Here is a 19641-nt window from a genome sequence, read left to right on the forward strand (position 1 = left end):
ATTGTTCTAAGTTATTTTATTGGTAATTGGCATTGAATCTTAGCAAATGCCTGTTTGAAACCCTTCAGGAGAATCATATGACAGGGTGATGTGTGCATCTCACCAACATGATATATTGAAATAATTGTTTTCTTATATGAAGCTATTTTTTTAGATTTAGAGATCACTGCCCCCTGAACTTGAGAGCTCCAAACTGTGTACCTCTAGAACATGAATTCTTAATAGAAGCTACAGCCAACAGGGCAAAAAGTGGTTCTTGGGGAAAGGGCAAGAAAATCCTAGATCTTGCAAAGGTTTGTGGCCCTGCAAAGTGCCACGATACATCAACAGATATCTATCTGGGCATTACAACTGAGGAAGGAAGAAGGGAAGAGGACTGGGGGAGGTAAGTGCCTTGTTAGGCTCTACAGGGGAGCATTAATGAGGAAGAAAAGGGTTGAGGAACACTACTCTAGATTCTATTGGTCTATATTTAATTGTGAGTTTTCACATCTTTGTTTATATCTACGAATGTCTTTATATTCCCTTCCACCAGGAATAACAACTTGGCCAAGTACAGAATCCACTAGTCACAAACTTCTACCTTCTAATCTCTGTACAATCATTCAAGGTCTTCATGCAGGTACTCTTACAGAAGAGAACTTTGTATTCCAACCTGGCTTTTGGTCCTCCAATAGGAAAATCTGTTTTTATGTTTGAACCAATGGTTTTTAATAGAATTTTCAGTGGAGGCAGAAATGTTCTATATTTGTGCTAATACAGAACTCACTGGCCACATATGGCTATTAAGCCCTTGAAATATGGCTAATGTGACTGAAGAACTAATTTTTAATTGAACTAATTAATTTACTCAACTTAAATTTACATGTACATAGCCACATACAGCTATTGGCTATTGCATTATATAGTGTAGGTCTGGATGCTTCTAAGATTGTGCCTTTGTTCCTGAAATAAAAAAATTCACTGACTTGATGGTCATTCCAGAAAAATACTTTTCCTTTTTGGTCTGTTATTGTACACTTCTGTCTAAAAGCCTAACTCTGGTCTTAAGAAATCCATTCTGGGGATGCATGGGTGGCTCAGTGGTTGAGTATCTGCCTTTGGCTCAGGCTATGATCCCAGGGTTCTGGGATTGAGTCCCACATCAGGCTCCCTGCAGGGAGCCTGTTTCTCCCTCTGCCTATATCTCTGCCTCTCTATGTGTGTCTCCCATGAATAAATATATAAAATCTTTTTTTTAAAAAAAAGAAAGAAATCCATCCTGTGCCACTCAGATAAATTACATTTTTCATTTCTAGTTCTGTTGAACTTAGCCTTTGGCTGGTGCTTTTATAAGGACCCACAGGAAAGTGAGGGTGGACAAATCAGACATGGCTAGATTTCTGCCATGAGAGGCAGGAAATCCAAAGAAAAATTTTAAGATATAATCTGTGCCACTTGCCCACTAATTATAGATCTATTTGGTAAACGGTTTCGGTTATGTGAAGTAAACATAGAGTTCATCTTAATCATGAGTTCAAAAATAATGATTTCAGCGTATCCTGACTGGAGCCCACTTACCCAAACTTGCTTCCACTGTCTCATTAGCTGGACTCACAATTATAGGCCTCACAGGCTTGTGTTCTTCTGAAAGACAAACATCCGCAGGGCTTCTTAGTCTGTTACAGATCAGAATCTTGACTGGTGACAACTGTTAGCAAAATATGCCACATGGCATCTGGCCAGATATTCCAGCAAGTCCCCAAGGCATAGACAGTAGGAGGCAGAAGGTAAGAGTTGTGAAGGAAGGAGACCAACACAGGCAACAGCAAAACCACAAATACATGCTACCCAGCCTGGTGGGCTCTGCTGAACCTGTCGAATATGGTGCTACAAACACACACCTAACCATGATTCCAGAAACAAGTGCCTCTCTTAAAGCAAATCAGGAAAAACAAATAGCTGTGGAAGGGTACCTCTGTGGATGAAGCACGGACCATCCAGTGATATACCTGCTTGTATTTAGTAATTGTAGTAATGTCATAAGAGTGGAATGTCCAGCAATTTGGCATAATTTATGAAAATGGGCAGAAAAGTATCAAGGAGCTCCAGAAATTCATCTAAGTTTTATTTACAAGAAGATTGACTTCAAAGGTAGATCTGTGGCCAAGCCTGAGAAATTATGAACTGGAATGCCCATTATTCCATCAGAGTCAAGAAAGAAAAGAAAGAAAAAAAGAAAAGAAAAGAAAGAAAGAAAAGAAAAGAAAAGAAAAGAAAAGAAAAGAAAAGAAAAGAAAAAAGAAAGGGAAAGGGAAAAGGAAAAGAAAAAGAAAAAGGAAAAGAAAAAGAAAAAAGTAAGTTCCATCAGAATGGGATACTGTCTCTTTTATTCCCTAATGTATACCTAGAACAGTGCCAGGTGCATAGTAAATGCTCAATTAATATTTTAAAATTCCTTTATATTTGTTTTATGAAAACAAAATATGTTTTGTTTCCAATGTTCTAATACTCTCTTTTGTGATTAAATATATTATTTCTACAAAAGTGACCAAAAAAGAAGACAGAGAGTAATTAAAACATATTTGACCTACTAAAAAAATTCCCTGGGCAGCCCGGGTGGCTCAGCGCCACCTCAGCCCAGGGCGTGATCCTGGAGTCCTGCGATCAAGTCCCACATCGCGCTTCCTGCATGGAGCCTGCTTCTCCCACCTGTGTCTCTGCCTCCCTCTCTCTCTCTCTCTCTCTCTCTCTCTCTGTCTCTCATGAATAAATAAATAAATAAATATTTTTAAAAATAAAAATAAAAAAATTCCCTAGTTCTCTCTAAAATTCTGTCTGCTGCTCTGGTTGCTGTATGTCAAGACAGACCAAGAAGAGGTACCCAATGGTCAGAGAGAAGCTGCTAAAAACTCACAATGGTAGTGATATAAGGACTGTGGAAAATTATAATTCACTGATGCTTGCAAGACCCAGGCAAGGAGTTAATTTTGATTCAATAAAATTAATGTTTGCGAAATATAAATTATTAGACAATTGAGAAAATGTAGCTATACATAGGGTGATCGTATTTTGGGTTTACCTGAGGCAGTCCCCATTTATGCCTGTTGTCTCAGGATAGTTACTAATAAGGTTCCCTTTAACTTTTAAAGTTCTAGTTAAAGTAACTCTTCTTTTATTACTGAAAGCTTACAAAATCTAATATTTACAGAAAGGCTGAGCATTTTGCCCATCCCCAGGTAATTTGTAGGAGGGCATTTTCTTATAAAATAGCTTTTAAGGTGAAACATAGTTAATAGAGAACTGAAAGCCTCAGGAATATTTACAAGAATAATTATCATATGTCTATTTCTTTCTTTTCTGTTTTGCACCAGGCACATGATCACAAGCTGAGCATACTTGATCTCTAATCTGCCCAATAACCTCGGAAGGTTGTATCATCTTACAGAGGAGGAAACAGGCTTAGAGAAGTAAAGTAACTGAGCTAACATGAAACTAATAAGAAATAGAGGGCACTCTGGGAATGCAACATATTCCAAAGCCCATTAGTGTCCACCCCATCAAGTCAGTGTTCCTTACTGCTAGATACTCAGTCCTCCCAAGTGAAAGTGCTCAAAATTGCTCTTCGTCTTATACCAGCCACAGGGAACCCCAGAGCTCTCTGGAAGAACCATCGTTAGCCATACCAAAGAAAAAGGCTCTTACTTCAGTTGGAAAACATAGGTCCTATGTTTGTCTAATCAGCTCTGCTGAATTAGAAGCAAGAATGCAAAACATGCATATAGTATTAGCAACAAAAAAGCTAAAGATCAGATTCTGATCTGAAGCAAGAATGCAAAACATGCATATCAGCAACAAAAAAGCTAAAGCCATGTGACCTTTGGCAAGTCATCGAGCCCCTCATGGGTTTGGTTCCTCCCTGAACAATGAAGGTAATATTAGAATCATGGTTTCCAGGCCTTCCCAGATTCAAACTTCTACGATTGGAGCTATGACTTACCTATAGTAGTAAGTTCTATAACCCGGGTAATACGATATTGCTTTCCGGAGTATGTATAAAATGCTCCACAAGTATATTTCCCGTTATGCGCCGTAGTCACATTCGCTATGATGAGTCTATCTGTCAGTCCAATAAAGTTTATATTGTCAAGAAGCAGAGGTTTGCAATCCTAGATGGAGGGAGAGAAAAGACATATTAAAACCAATTAATGCTAAAAAAAATAAAAAAATAAAAAAATAAAAAAAAACAATTAATGATTTTCCCCATCCTACCAGGAAAAGAAACTCCATTTTTTCACACTGGCAAATGTTTTATGTGGGTAGTGTGTGTAGGTGGTGTGTACAGATACACATATATTCATATAAATCCAAACATATATGAATCAAAGGCCTCAGGGGAATTTACAAGAATAATCATCATACATCTGTTTATTTCTCCTCTATTTTGCACAGACACATGATCACAAGCTCAGTACATACAGGAATATCTGACTATGTTCCTTGCGTACAAGTTTTAATACAGCATTTTTTTGGCAATATTCACAATTATATTCCCAGAATATTACATTCTTATGCCTGTGAGACTTGCACTTTGAAGACAAGTGAAGACAAATTTACTTCGCAAGGAAAACATATTTGAGGGCAGAATGCTAATACCAGTTTCTTAGTAATGCTGTACTTCCTTTCTGCATTGATATTATTTATTTTGTATCTCTTTACCTCTAGCAGATGATTCCCCATGTAAGCTCCAAAAAACTGGATACATTAAAGGTACCAAAACATGACGTGCTCCATGGACTGCTAGCCAATCCACTTTTAAGACAGTTACAGAAACCACTCAGTTACGTAAGGACCATTTAATGTTTTTAACAAAACCAAAAAAGTATATCTTTTATAATAAATAGGGATCTCTCAAAAACTTTAAATTTATAATCAGCCTTATCTTTAAATATCTTTTATTTCTACTAGATTTTCTCAACTTTATCTCATTAAATAAAATTAACAGAAAGTAAGACTTTCATTAAACTGCAAATTAAATGTATGCCATCTTACAACCCTAAAAAAAAATTCCTGTTAATTTCACCACGCAAAAGCAAACAATACATCAAAGTAAAAGTAGTCTGCAGATTCACCTTGTCTAAGGCAGAAAATTATTATTTGCTGCAAAAGTAAAGTATCATATTTAATATAAAATTACCTTATGCCACTGTATTTTGGGAAGCTCATTTTTTTCATTTTTAAAAGAATCCATATAAGGACACACAAGCTGTCCATCTGCCGCAACAAGTAGTTTCTGTTTAAATACTGCTTCTGTGTTGTAACACAAGTTAGGTTCATGCTGTACAAACTTAGCAGTTATTTTAATTTTGAGGCAGTCAGTTGAATTCCTAAAATAAATCAAAATAGGTGAATTCAGCATGATTAAAGATGTTTCTGTCCTTAACTCTTGCAGGCACACAGAACACATGTTTGCAATGCATTAATACCTTTCTTACCTTACAATACAATAGTAATGTCCCGAATCCTCCACCTTAGCAGGAACAAACCATAGTTTATCTTTGTGCTGATGAATCCTAGAGTCTACTTCCATAGATATAGGTGTCTTACTGTCATTTTTATACCAAATTATAGTGCCTTTCTCTTCATTTGGGTTTAAAAAACATGCACGGACATCAATTTCAAATGCAGATGAAACTAAAATTACTGGTTCTTCACGTTCCTCACATGTATCTTTAAAAGGAAAAAAGAGAAAGAAGCAACTTCTGTGAAAATTTAATGTAATATAGACATATAAACACAGCAATTATAAAATACATCAATTCATATTATGTATGAGTTTTAACAGCTTTATGATTAAAAGCATCCCTTTGGAAGTCTGAAAGATTTATATTCAATTCCAGTCCTGTCACTCACAATCTGTGTGCCCTTGGGAAAGTTACTTAACCTTTCTATCCCCTCTTTACTCATCTAAAAATTGGTGCTAATGTAGCAGGAGATAAATCTGCTTCAGTACAAAATGGACTGGATTTGCTCTCCCTCCTGAACAACTAAAAAAAGAAAAAATGGACCAAGTATATGAAACAATATTCAAGACATTGAACATCAAAGAACAAAGAACAGAAATAGCAGAAAGATGGAAAACAAAGTAGGTGAGCCCTACAATTTTCCCAAATTATTGTCCAGAGAAAGATTCTAGGTCATGACATTACAAGGAAGAATCACAGGCAAAGCCCAGTCTTCTCTCTGAATGGAGAAGATAGAGCTAGAAATCCAGGTAAATCACAAGTTTGCAGGTCAGAGTACCAAAGGGATTAGAGCGGTATAGATATATATAGAGAGAGTTTTAGAGATCTATACAGTCTCCCTCAAGGTTTCAGCTGAGTACCAATTAGTATAAGCACATAAGAAAACTACCCCAAGTCAGAGTGAGAATTGCCAAAAGGATTAGAGTGACTATCCACTGGAGCACATACTGCTGTTCTCAAGAGCTAGAATGGAAAACTTATTAATCATGGGACATCAGGGAGAGTACTCAGAGGGTTTTGACCAGCTATTTAGGTCTACAGTAAACCTTTTTCTGACTAATTAAGCTTTAAAGCAAAACCGGAAAGGATCAACTATTTCCAAGTAACAACCCTGTAGCAGAGTAGTTCAAGAACATTTTTAGTAATACAAAAATATCCAGCACCCAAACTGGTAAAATCTTCAATGCCTAGCATTCAATCAAAAATTACTAAGTATGCAAAGAAGCAGGACAATACAATCAATAAGAAGAAGAAAATAATCAGGGCGCCTGGGTAGCCGAGTCAGTGAAGCATCTATCTTTGGCTCTGGTCATGATCTCAGGACCCTGGGATTGAGCCCTGAGTCAGGCTCCCTGCTCAGGGGAGTCTGCTTCTCCGCCTCTCTATGTCCCTCCTCCAACTCATGCTCATGCTCTCTCTCTCTCAAATAAATAAATAAAATCTTAAAAAAGAAGAAAAAAAAAATCAAAGCAGACCCAGAAATGACACAGATGATAGAATTAATAGATTGAAAAAGTAAAATAGTTATTACTATGTTCCATTTGTTCAAATACTATATCAAACATGATGAGTAGAGATATAAAAGATTTTTTTAAATTTCTAATGATGAAAACTATAATGTTGACTTAAAAAATACATTGGATATGATTAATGGCAGATTTGACACTGCAGAAAAAAAGATTAGTGAACTTCAAGGCATAGCATTATTAAATCTCTTTAAAGATAACTGAATGTTTAAAGCAAAAATTTTAAAAGTATTGTGAGATTTATAACATATGAAAAAGTAAGATGTATAGGAACAACTGGACAAAGTTCAAGAAGGGAGAAGTGGATTTATATTAAGTTTTTTATGGCATATGTGAAATAGCATAGTATTACCTGAAAGTAGACAGAGGCAAGTTAAAAATGGATACCATAAGCCTGAGGGCAGTAATTTTTTAAAAAGACAAGTTATTAGTATAAGCCAGACAAAACAGATAGAGTAAATTATGACAGACGAATGGCAAAAAAAAGCACATGACAAGAAGTTCATTATCACTAACGAGAAAATGGAAATTAAAACTACAAACAGGGCAGCCCGGGTGGCTCAGCGGTTTAGCGCCGCCTTCAGCCCAGGGCATGATCCTGGGGACCCAGGATCGAGTCCCACATCGGGCTCCTGCATGGAGCCTGCTTCTCCCTCTGCCTGTGTCTCTGCCTCTCTCTCTATGTCTCTCATGAATAAATAAATAAATAAAATCTTTTTAAAAAAATAAAACTACAAACAGATATTATTCCTTTCAGTATTAAAATTTAAAAGGTTGGCAATATCAGGTGTTGGTGACATACTGAACTTTCATCTGGTGAGGGTATAAAATGGTACAACCGCTCAGAAGACATTTTAGTAAGTTCTCAAAAAGTTTAATATAAGCCAACCATATAACCCAGCCATTCCCCTCCTAGGTATTCACTTAAGAAAAATGAAAATATATGTCCATTCAAAGACCTGAACACTAACTGAATAGCCAAGATCTAGAAATTGCTGAAATTCCCATCAAATGTGAATGGATAAATATATGGTGATATACCTAGATGACAGAAAATTATCACGTAATAAAATAGTAACAATTTATACAATATGAATAGATCTCAAAAATTATTATGATGACTGAAAGAAGCCAGACTAAAAAAAAAAAAAACAAAAAAAACAGTCTCTTGATGGTTCTCAGCTGTGGGTTCATAATGACTACATTTAACACCTCTTCTGAATGAAAGCCAGGATCTCCCATCACACTCTTCAGTCAGGAACAAAGTCAGAGGAGGCCCGGCCTTGACATTGGAGGCCTGGATTTTTTTTAGCTCCTGCTCTGACACTAGCTACATGAACGTGAGTTCTTAGCCTCACTGGGCCTCAGTTCCCCAATCTGTAAATAAGATAATGTACAATACAGTTCTGTGACCAGGGCTCTCTGTTCTGGGATTCAACAGAAACAGGTGAGGAAAAAAATGACTCTGTCAGGGAAGGTACTTCATGTATTTTAAATAAAAGAGTTTTTCAGCAAACAAGACATGAGGAAATGCTTAACTTACCGGCTTCCAGAGAAGAAATGAGTATAGCTATGAAACAAACAAGCCTGAGTAACTCTTTCATATTCTCCTGGAAAAGAGAGGAATGGACACGAAACAAAAATGAAAATGTTACTACTTCAGAAAAATCTCTAAAACCATATACACTAACTCCCACCTGCCTCCACCCTCACCCCCAAGTCACAATGATGGGTTAGTCTCTGTACGTCAGTATGATCATGTTTCTGGTCAGAACTGGCGACAAATTCAAACAATTTAAGATTAACAAAACTTTTTTTTTTAAGGTTTTATTTATTTATTCATGAGAGACACAGAGAGAGGAAGAGAGACACAGGCAGTGGGAGAAGCAGGATCCATGCAGAGAGCCAGATGTGGGACTTGATTCTGGGACCCCAGGATCATGCCCTGGGCCGAAGGCAAGCACCAAACTGCTGAGCCACCCAGGGATCCCCAAGATTAACAAAACTTCTATCATCTGTCCCAATATTCATTTCCAATCTTGTTTCCCATTCAAATTTCCCCCAAATCTAATCTACACTATATCCAAATTATCTAAACCAGCTTGCTTCTAACTTGTGTGGATTTATTCTCCAGCTGGAATGCACCCCACTGCTAAGACCCACTTACAAAAAGTCTTCCCATACTTCTAGGTGCAGCTCAAAGATCACACCTTCATTTTATAAGGTAGACAAACTAAATTGTTTGTACCAAATGATTGACAGCTACCTAGAAACACAACAAAGAAGACTAAAAAAAATAATAACAATATATAGAAATTGAATGGTTTTTCCCCCTCCCTGAGGCTTTTTATCTAACATTTCTACAGTGAGCATGTACCCATCTTATCAAAGAAAACAACCAAAAACAAAGCCTCTCAGCTCCTGAGTGGTTTAGAAGGCCACATCAACATAGCATCAGCCTCAAAAGCTATCAGTCAGCGATAGGGCTATAGATTAAATTGAGGTCCTGGTAATTATGACCAACTGCATAACACTTTGCCCACATACATGGCAGGGGATGTAACCAGCTTAGGTACTTGACTGATGCTAGAAGGAAAACGTGCCCATTTCCTATCGATAAAACAATGGCACTAAAATAATATCAATTATTGATGAGAAAAAGAAAAAAAAATCTCAATTTTGCCTACCCTTCTAAACTGCTAATCCCAAATGAAGTTAAGTTTCAAAACAGCCTCATTTTCTTTTGGAAAGTTCCTTGTGAGTGCTCCTGAACAGGGCCCTGACCATGACACGTTGTAAGTTCTGGACTCATACCCCCGGTGAACTTCTGCACAAATTGAGGACCTGTGAATCCCTCCTATTCAGTAGACCCCCAACTAAACTCATCTTCTCCCCACCTCCATGACAGGCACAGCATTGCCCCACCCCAGCCACACACACACACACACACACACAAAACAGGAGACCCAGGTTAAGGACCCTGACGCAGCCACCCCCAGAGCTCCTCTCTCACTCACCCTAGCCAGCATGTGTCAAGTGGCCCGGTTCACTCACCCACTGCTGACCCCTCCAGCTCAAGCAATCACCAGCTCTGCCTGGATTAATTATGGCAACCGGCCCCTCACTGGTCTCTTTGCCTGTGGACATACTACTTCCCTCCCATCCAGATCTACAGACTCACATTTACCAAATGACCTTTCAAAACACCTCCACTAGCTCCCCAGTAAATTTCTTAGCCAGAGCATACAGGTTCTATGTATGGAGGTTCTGACTTACTTTGCCAAACTCAAGGCCCTGCCCCCCTGTCCCTCACCCAAGTCTGCAGTCACACTCCCCTTGCCCGGTTCTCCACCTCAGGGCCTCTGCCTTCACTGGTCCCCCTCCCTTCACCTGGCCACCTCCCTCATCTATCAAGTCTCAGCCCCATCACTGTCCTCCCACCCAGACCCGTGGCCCAGCCAGGCCCTCCTCCTAGCCCCTGGCATGTCTCACTGCAGTTATCCCACGCCAGGAAGCGTCGTGAGGGCAGGCACCATGACAAGCCTGTCACTGCCACACATGCCACTGCACCTGGAACCCAAGCCCATGGGACGACAAATTAACCAAAGAAATGGCTATGCTCTCTAACCCAATCTCAGGGGCAATGTCCAGACTAAACAATCTAGTTTCATGTTTTAAAATCACCTGCCCTAAAAAAATAAATAAATAAATAAATAAATAAATAAATAAATAAATAAATAAATAAAATCACCTGCCCTTTAATTTTTATAGGACATAAAACCTGTTTATATTATCTGTAGCTATAAGTCCATTACAAGCACAAGACATATTTTACTAAGACATCACTAATTCAGACTCTAATGGCATGCAACCATTTGAGTATTAGCTGTAAAATGTTATAGTTAAGAAGTGGTATTAAAACACATAAAAGATGTCACAATGGGCTTTTTACATAAAGACATAAAAGAGGAAAAAAAAGACCTTCGAAGCATGGCAGACATCCCCTTTTATAGTTTCTTCAGTTTGCCCCACACATGAGGATAAGATCCTTAAGCCTGGCTCAAGCCTTGAAACCTACCTCAGCAGTAAGACCACATTCCTTAAATATCATGTAACTCTGACATTTTATTCACATAAATTGGCCTTCTCCCAGGTTCACCCACATTAATTGCATTATTATCACATTTACTTCTAACCTATATTTAGAATATTAAAATAAGTCTAGCAACCTGGCTTACTAGCTCTTTCTGTAACTGTGTGGATGTGTATTTCAAGGCTCCATGAGAGAGAGAGGCAGAAAATAAAGGGTTAAAATATTTCCTGATGGCCAGTTCCAGGCCAATCAACTGCTCATGTTAGTTTATCTAAAACAACATAAGGACACCAGGAAACTAACTGAACAGTGCCAGCTGTTAGTTCCTGCAATTACAAGATCGGACTTGCTTGATTACTAAGCATGGGAGAAGAAAAGGGAGGTGCCAGGGTGAGTTTTATACAGACGATATCTGAAGATGTAATTCTGAGGTAATTGTAGGGAAATGCTGATTCGTTATGAGTCCAAGGCTAATGGTCTGCCACTGCCAGGCAGTGTGATGTTCGACACAACACCTCCCTGGGCCTCAGTTTCCTCATATGTACAGTGGGCAAGGAGTCAGATGATCACTGAGCAATTCCCACTCTGATAGTCTATAAAAACACAGAAGCCAAGCCCCATGGGTACAGGCTTTATTCCACCTCCCCCCGAACTGCTCTTAGAAAAAGTGGGGGAGAGAGTGGCTCCTTCCTCTCAACAGGGGACCTTCTGAATCTGTATCAGTCCCCAGGACCTTAGGGCAAGAGGATCAGCTCCAGGCCAGCAGATGGGGTCATATGTCCAAGGAAGGACAATGGGAAGAAAGGAGGTAAAGATACATATACCCAAGATCAAACTAACCACAGTCCTGACAAAAACAAACACAAGTCCCATTAGGCACCCCAAACAACACAGAAATTCCAAGGATGATGCCAAACCTGACTAGACTTGTACTGCCAGTAGTTGAAAGGGTGGCCAAGTAAGGAGGTCTCTCAAGAGCATCAGTGTGCTGCCGTATGCCAGGAAGAGTGCTAGTGCCAGAGACAATAATAATAATGACATAAAATAAGGAAATAAGAAGCCACTCTTCAAGATGGCCACAATTTAGGCATAAAGCCACATGTGATCACAGATGCATCCCACACACCCCATCACTGGCACACTGGATCAAAGCTCAGCCTCTGTACTTTTAGTTCCGCATTTGACAAGATAAGGATGATGCCAGCAGTATCTGTCACACACAGCTATTGAGGATGAAATGAATTGCCACATGTGAGGGTGTAGGACATTGGCAGGTGGTCACACTCAAATGTTAGCAATTATAAATCACCCCTGGTGCTGATGACAAATACAAGTTTTGGTGAAATGTTTTCAGCTATCCATTCATCTCTTTATTCATTCACTGCTGAACTCAACAAATGTATATTGGATATCACCACATGCCTGCATCCACGCTTGGCCCTGGGAACAAACAGGAATGACGACCCTGAGTCTGGCTCAAGCAGGTCATTAGCCAGCAGGGAAAGCAGAAACAGCCACAGAACTAAACAGAGATGCAGGGGTGACTGTGGGGAGAGGAATGCCCAGGGCCCTAAGTCAGCCTGGAGGAGGACTCCTGGATGAGGTATTACTTCAACCTAATGAGGTGGTGGGGAGCACTTGGGGGAGACCAGTCCCCTTCAGTTCTGGAGCATAAACCAAAGATGGGAAGCCAAGAAGCAAAGCTGGGGAGGCTGACAGTGCCCAGATCACAGAGCCTGGCTCTGGAGTTAGGACTACAATTTGTTTTTGTTTTAGATTTTTTATGTACTTATTCATGAGAGACACAGAGAGAGAGGTAGAGATGCAGGCAGAGGGAGAACCAGGCTCCATGCAGGGAACCTGACATGGGACTCGATCCTGGGTCTCCAGGATCAGGCCCTGGGCTGAAGGCAGTGCTAAATCGCTGAGCCACCCGGGGCTGCCCTAGGACTGCAATTTGTAGGTGGCAAAAAAAGAAAATCACTTACAGGTGTGAAGCCATAGGGTGGTGTACAATCAGATTCCATTTTTTATAGAAATCTTGGCACCCATGTGGAATATAAATCAGAGACAAGATGGTAGGCAGGGAGAGCAGGTTGCCGTGAAAGGGTGTCGAGATGAGGGAAGATGGGACCATGAGCCAGCCTACAATAAGAGACAGACAAGAAAGGGGGCGTATCTGAGACTCACTCAGAGACCAGCGAGAGGAGGGATGACAGAGGGGGTCTAGGGTGCACCAGCCCCAATTCATTCAGGTGGGGACCAGTGAGAGCCAGGCCAGGTAAGGACAGGTTCCAGAACCACAGGCAGCCCAAGGAGATGCCCTGGGTCTGCTGGGGCTAGCTAGCAGGGCTGCCAAATATCAAATCCAAGTGTCAGCTGATAGCTGAGTGATGCAGACACTGGAATGTGCTGGAACTGGACAGCACACAGGTCAATGGCAGCCATCATCACAGAGGTCACAAACCATAGTAGTAGGTTAGTGACCCCGGGAAAGTGGGTGAGCTGTGGGTCACAGACCCCTTCAGAAATCAGATAAAACCATGGAGCTATCCCAAAGGAAACTGTATGGACAAACAGAATGTTCTGTACACAACGAGAGATATGCCAGGATCACCTGAAGCTGAGGTCGGAGACTCCACCTATCTGTGAGAAAAGGCCGGCAGGCCCGAGCTGGGGAAGTAGCCCTGTTAGGTTGAAGATGGCCCTTTCTTGTGTGAAGCAGTCTTGCTTCGCAGGATGGAGTCTGCATCTTCAAGGGGACAAGTCCACCTGAGGAAGGAAGTGCACCTGACGGTGTGAGCTGCAATGAAGAAGCTTAAAGTCACCGATCACTGTGCAGACCTCAAAAGGTATCCAAAAAAACCCAAAACAAGCTGACAAAAAGGAGTCACACATTTAAAGATCAACATGTTCTACTGTCCTCTGAGGCTCAGAAAATCGAGTCACGGGGGCGAGGACTACCAAGAGGTTGATAATCACCATCTCTTTTGGAATAAACACACACAACCTGTCACATCCCACTGGGCCCAGGGATGCAGAAAGGTTGAATGGCCTATGGGCAGCTCACCACTTTATGCACTTGGAGAACAGAGCTCAGAGCTCAGAGAGAAACAGATGCCAGGAAAAAATGAACAGGCCCTTTTTAAGAACAGGTACACTGTGAGTCCTCAGGCTTCCTTATGCCACGCTTATCAATACCTTCCCAGTTACAGAATTGGAAACTTCCAAAAAGCTGAGCTGTGACTGCTCTACCTGTCATGTCCTGCACACATTCCACCATTCATTCCCTGGTTTTACAGTTTACTTTTAATATTTTGGAGTCTGGTGGTTTTTTCCAGGTCTGATTCATTTCCTTGGGTCTTCGAAATGCTGGTAAGGCTGAAGCATAGCGCCTTTTAATGTCCAATCAATAAAACAGCCTGACTAAGACAACACCAACATTCTGCTTAGATTAAATGGATTAATTACCACCTGATTGTTCATGTTAGATTGATGGGAAGGTACACAGCATAACATGAGGGGGTCAGAGGCACAGTGGCTTATCTACAGGAATCATAACACAAAGTCAAAGACTCCCTGATGTTCCTGGCTTCCTGGCCCCTGTCCTAGGCACAGCGCCCTCCCCACCTCCATTAGCATGGCTCAGGAAGGAGTGCAGCCTGGGGGTGGGGAGGTATAGGGGATGGCAGAGAAATTAAGAGGGGGAGATAGGGAGGATGGGGGAAGGATGACACGAAATGAAATTACTTGGAAAGTCCAGGAAATGCTTTGCAGAGTTGACTTCCCAAGCCCCCTAAACCACTTCATTTTCTCTATTCCTCTTTGCCCCAGAAAGTTTTTAAAAGAATTTTTATATTCACTGTCTCTTCTTCCTGTCCTTGCTACTTGAGTCACGGGTTCTTCTCCTTGCCCAACTGCAAGCACTCTGCCATTCTGCCTCCATGGTGCCTCCATGGTGCTTCCCGGGGCCGTCACTTGGTTCTTCCATCTGAGTCAGCCTGCTTCTTCTGGGACTTCTGACTAGCTGTGAGCAGATTCTGATCAGAGGCCTCTCCCGGGGGTCCCTGGAGACACCCTCTTCCTCCAGAGCCAGGAGCACCAAGTCACAGGTTCTCCCTGGCACAGGGCCCCTTGCCTCAGACCTCTGTCTCTGAGACTCAGGGTTCAGGCAGTGGCTGTGGCTCTCCTGGTTGCTGGTCTTCTCTACTTGGGCCAGAAGAGAAAGATACAGAGAAGATCCTCTCCCTCTCCCATGCTCCGGTGAAGAGGGCCCCAACCTACTCATTGTGCATATGGTAAGAGCTCAGGAAGGAAGGGAGGGAAGGGGGGATTCATCTCTCCAACATCTTCACATCAGACAACACACGGACAAAAATCTGGCTTCGAATCCAGAGAGGAGGAAAGGATGGAATACGGGTACTGAGTGTGAGTCAGAGAAGAGAAATGCAAGGGCAACCATTATGAGGCTGGGAACCACATTGGAAAAGGAAGATTACTACTTCAGGGGTTTCACAAGGGTGCACAGCCAGGAAGCCAGGGAGGACACTGGGGGAGAACAGAAGGAGGGAGAGCAGACGCTGGGAGCGACTCTCCCTGGCAGGGACACTGGCTAAGCTAAGTCAACCTCCCTTGTTCGGAGGCAACTGAGCAAAACCTGCTGTGATTTTTGAGTGGTTTCTGAGCAAAACCTGCTGTGATTTTTGAGTGGTTTCTGAGTAAACTTCAAAATATGTTTAGAAAGTATTAACAATCAAAAATGTCACAGATTTATGCCACTGTGGTGTTGTTTGGATGAATTTCCCCGCATAAAATAAAAGGATTAAGGAAGGGGGGAGGACCAATGCTCTCAGCCAATTAGCAAGCCCTAACACACTGCTCCTTTCCTACCCTGAGGTGCGGTGATGTCTGTTTTACATATGAAATTTCCCGCCCTGCCTACCATCTCCTCCATAGCAGATTCCAGCCCTTGTGTAGAGGCTCGGTGGCAGCACCTTGAGGTATTGATGCCCAGTGAGGGCAGTCAGCCGGGGCCTGGCATGACAGGCAGCCTCGACTGGTCACCTCTGCCCCTTGTCCCTAGAAGCCTGGTCCACTCACTGCCATGCTCTGGGGTGTGGAGACAGGAAGCACAGCTTTCTATGACAATCACATGAAAAGAGCTGGCCAATGTGAACTTCCTGAGTACAGTTCCCCTTGCTTTTCAGTGATTACAACACATCTGGAAACCAGTACATCACACCATGACTCTGTGGCACATGGAGAACCCTGCGAAGCTACTTGTCTATTGAAAATAAAATGGAAATGCGAATGGGAGGCGTACAGCAACGTCCTACTAGACCTGGGATGACCTACTTCGACATGGACTAAATTACAGAAGCAGAGGTGAAGTCTAAGAATGAACAGTGAACACACAGGCCTCCAACAGAAGCCGCTTCCAGGAAGGGCTAGCTTCATCTGCTAGCTGTCCTGTCAGTCTGCAAGGAAGTCTATGCCCAGAGCAGACACAGGAAAAGTGACAGCTGGGGGGTGGAGGAGAGGGCTGCAGAGGGACAGTCACCAGAACCCATGTGGCTTCCACAAGGCCCAGGGCCCCAGGGCAGAGGGAAGAGGTGTTTATGCCCACTTTGTGGCCACACAGCATCTGTTAACGCCTTCTTATTCTTGAAGAATTTCCTACAACCTTGAGGAATTTCCTTCTGATTCCTGAGGAATTCCCCCACATTGTGCAGCTTGCCTTCCAGGACAGCAGCCAGGCACAGGACAGAGGTGGCACGCATCAGACACACCCCACACATCAGGCACTTTCCCATACAGCATCTGCATGGAGCAGCCCCTGGCATGGCCCATGCTCTTTCTGTCGACATTAATCTCCAAGCTGGACTCCCTGGATTGCCCCCAGCTCGGCCACACATCATGAGGGGCCCTGGGCACACATGCAGGCAGACAGCACAGCCCACACATCCAAGGCTGAAGTCTGTCCTCCCCGCACCTGCACAGCCAGGGCCAGTCGAACCAGGGAGGCACACTGGCTGTGGCATTCATAGGGGCATGGCCTAAGAAAGAGGCCTGTATATGCTTTGCCCAGGCTGTTAGGCCAACGAATTTCGGGGACCCTAGGTACCTGGATCGTGGCCATGCTGATGGGCACAGGTTCCACGCAGGCACATCCCTTTAGCCCTACAGACTCCTGGCCGTGCTGAGGCATGCAACTGGCCAGGAGGCAGAGCAGAACCGTCCAAAGTACAGGGCCTGGACAGGACCTCTCTTGCCTGGCTCTAAGGGAAGTTCTGCAGCAGCCAAACTTGTAGAAACCCAAGAAGAAAGAGAACACATCAGCAGAAGCCACCTCTTCCACCTTCCAGGGACTTGAAGGGACTCACATCCGAAATTTAAACAGAAATCCTAATGGTACTTTCCACATCTCCATCTAATACCAGCTCACTCTTCACACTTACAAATATATACACAGCATTGTTTAATACGACTTCTCATCCCGAACATTATTCAACATGTATATAAGTGTATATTTGACACAGCAGAGAAATATTCAGAGAATCTGGCTCCAACTAATTGACTATAACTGAGAAGGGACTGTGGATAGTCCCTGGAAGAAGCAAAGACTAACGCAGGCTCCTCAGCTCATGAATCGTCACAACCTCCTTGTTCTACCGAGAACCACCGTGAACACGTAGGGGGAATGGGGCATGGCATTAAAATCAAGCCTGGAATTATGATCTTCACCTCTTATAAGGACTCAAACAGCAACTAAACAGTCTCCAATACTGTTAAGACCAAAAATGTTAGTTTTAAAGACAAGGCATAAAGGAACTTACTCATAAAGCCATAGAACCACATGCTTGTAGAAAATATTTTAGAGTTCTGGACTTACCACGAGTCCCAGTTTCTTAGTCTAGAATCTGCAAATCCCCTGAAGCTGTAGCCAGTGAAGGAACTCAGAGTCCAACTTTCTGGGGTACTGATTTGACTCAAGGATTTTTCTGGGTGGAGTTATCTTTATATTAGAGAAAACGCAGCTATATTACAAAATGGAAAGAAAAATCTCCAAGATGTAAAACATGAGTCATCAAAGAAATAGCTCTTCAGGTGAGCCACTCTGGAGTGCTAGATGGAGCATTTACTCTTCATTTCTCAAGAGGAGTCCTTTGGTGGTAAAATCTGAGAGGCACTGCCTTACATAAGCACCCACAACCATCTCTATCCGGTCCCACGCATGGGAAACGGAACCATGAAGGCCACCCAAAGTCACACCTACAAAGGACACAAAAGAGCGATCTAACCCTAACATTACTGAGCAGGGCCCCTAGGATGGTTCCACACTTGAGACAGGGAAGGCAGAACAAGGACATGGCACAGTCTGGGGATGACCACGGTGTAATACGACTGTTTCTGTTCTACAGAGATGAGTGACGGACACCCCACCACACTTTGACATCCTACAACCCAACTGTGTGTTTAGCGTGGCTATGCCTGATTTTCCCCCAGAGAAAAAGTTATCAAAAACCATGAACAAACAAAACCACTCCTTTGACAGAGGCAGTAGAAACACTCATCATCTCAGAAAGCCTGAGAAACACTGAAATTTTTGCAATTTTCCTATCAGATGATCCAAAAGCCTGCCTCATAGCAGATTCATCTGGTTTATTTACTCACACAAATGAGGCAAGGGAAATTTTTTAACCATCAAAGCCTATCGTGCACAGGGATTTGGAGATAAAGTAAAAATAGCCCCAGAGGTTTCAGGTGTTGCTATGCAGTCTAAGCTGTTCAGCTATGACAAGGCACAAAGCCACCAGATTGGTGGTTTCATGTGAATTTTCACAGCAGAGGGAAAAATAAGGCACAGAGGGACAGGATTACCATCACTAGAGGGCCGCAAGCATGAATGGGCCAGGTTCTCTGGGTGGTTGGATTGGATTTTATCACAGTGTCTGTTTTTCCACAATGAACTTGGGACTAGATATTCTCTAATAAGAGTTTTTCTGTCCTCACTCCTCTGAGGTTTTTGCTTTTGTTTTTGTTTTTTTTTTACCGAGCTATAATACGCATACAGTGCCACACACAGTAAAACCTAAGTGTATAATTCCATTTACTGTGACAACTGAATCCACCAGGAAGACCCCATCAAGACATGGATCATTTCTATCCTTCTCTAAAATTCCTTTGTGTCCCTTACTAGCCACCCTTGACTGGACATGGCCCACCATTCTGGTTTCTATCATCACCAACACAACCCTTTAACAGTTAACATGAGTGCACACGGAAGGCTGGCTTACACCCCATCGGTGCCCTGCTATGTCAGCGCCCACTTGGCATTATGACCAAGTGATATGGGGAATGCACTGGTTCTCAAAGGGGTCAGTCTGGCTGCTAAGGGAGCACTTGTGAAAGTAAGGAGAAGGGGATACTTTGATCAAAATGAAGCATTTGGTGGTAGACTTTCAGTACAATGCAAAGCAGTTCTGCAAAGTAAAGACTGTGCATGACTTCCAAGCCT

At 42.3% G+C, this 19641-nt stretch overlaps 1 protein-coding gene across 10 annotated transcripts in view; it reads right to left on the reverse strand.

Moving 5' to 3' along the window:
• IL1R1 (interleukin 1 receptor type 1) overlaps positions 1-19641 on the reverse strand; it is a 73201-nt gene that overhangs the window by 12384 nt on the left and 41176 nt on the right. For 8 of the 10 annotated variants that reach the window (XM_025992393.2, XM_025992394.2, XM_025992392.2 and 5 more), the window contains 5 exons: positions 8574-8640; positions 5475-5709; positions 5177-5366; positions 3980-4148; positions 1561-1626 (listed from right to left, as the gene is read on the reverse strand). In XM_025992393.2, the coding sequence (XP_025848178.2) occupies positions 1561-1626; positions 3980-4148; positions 5177-5366; positions 5475-5709; positions 8574-8634 (721 nt within the window). In that variant the 5' untranslated portion in view covers positions 8635-8640. Of the gene's footprint in view, positions 1-1560; positions 1627-3979; positions 4149-5176; positions 5367-5474; positions 5710-8573; positions 8641-13111; positions 13264-13740; positions 13927-19641 lie in introns of those variants that run through there. The other 2 variants (XM_072742402.1, XM_025992391.2) reach the window with 2 other exon arrangements.

Source organism: Vulpes vulpes, chromosome 16, assembly GCF_048418805.1.
Source record: "Vulpes vulpes isolate BD-2025 chromosome 16, VulVul3, whole genome shotgun sequence".
NCBI classification, from domain to species: domain Eukaryota; kingdom Metazoa; phylum Chordata; class Mammalia; order Carnivora; family Canidae; genus Vulpes; species Vulpes vulpes.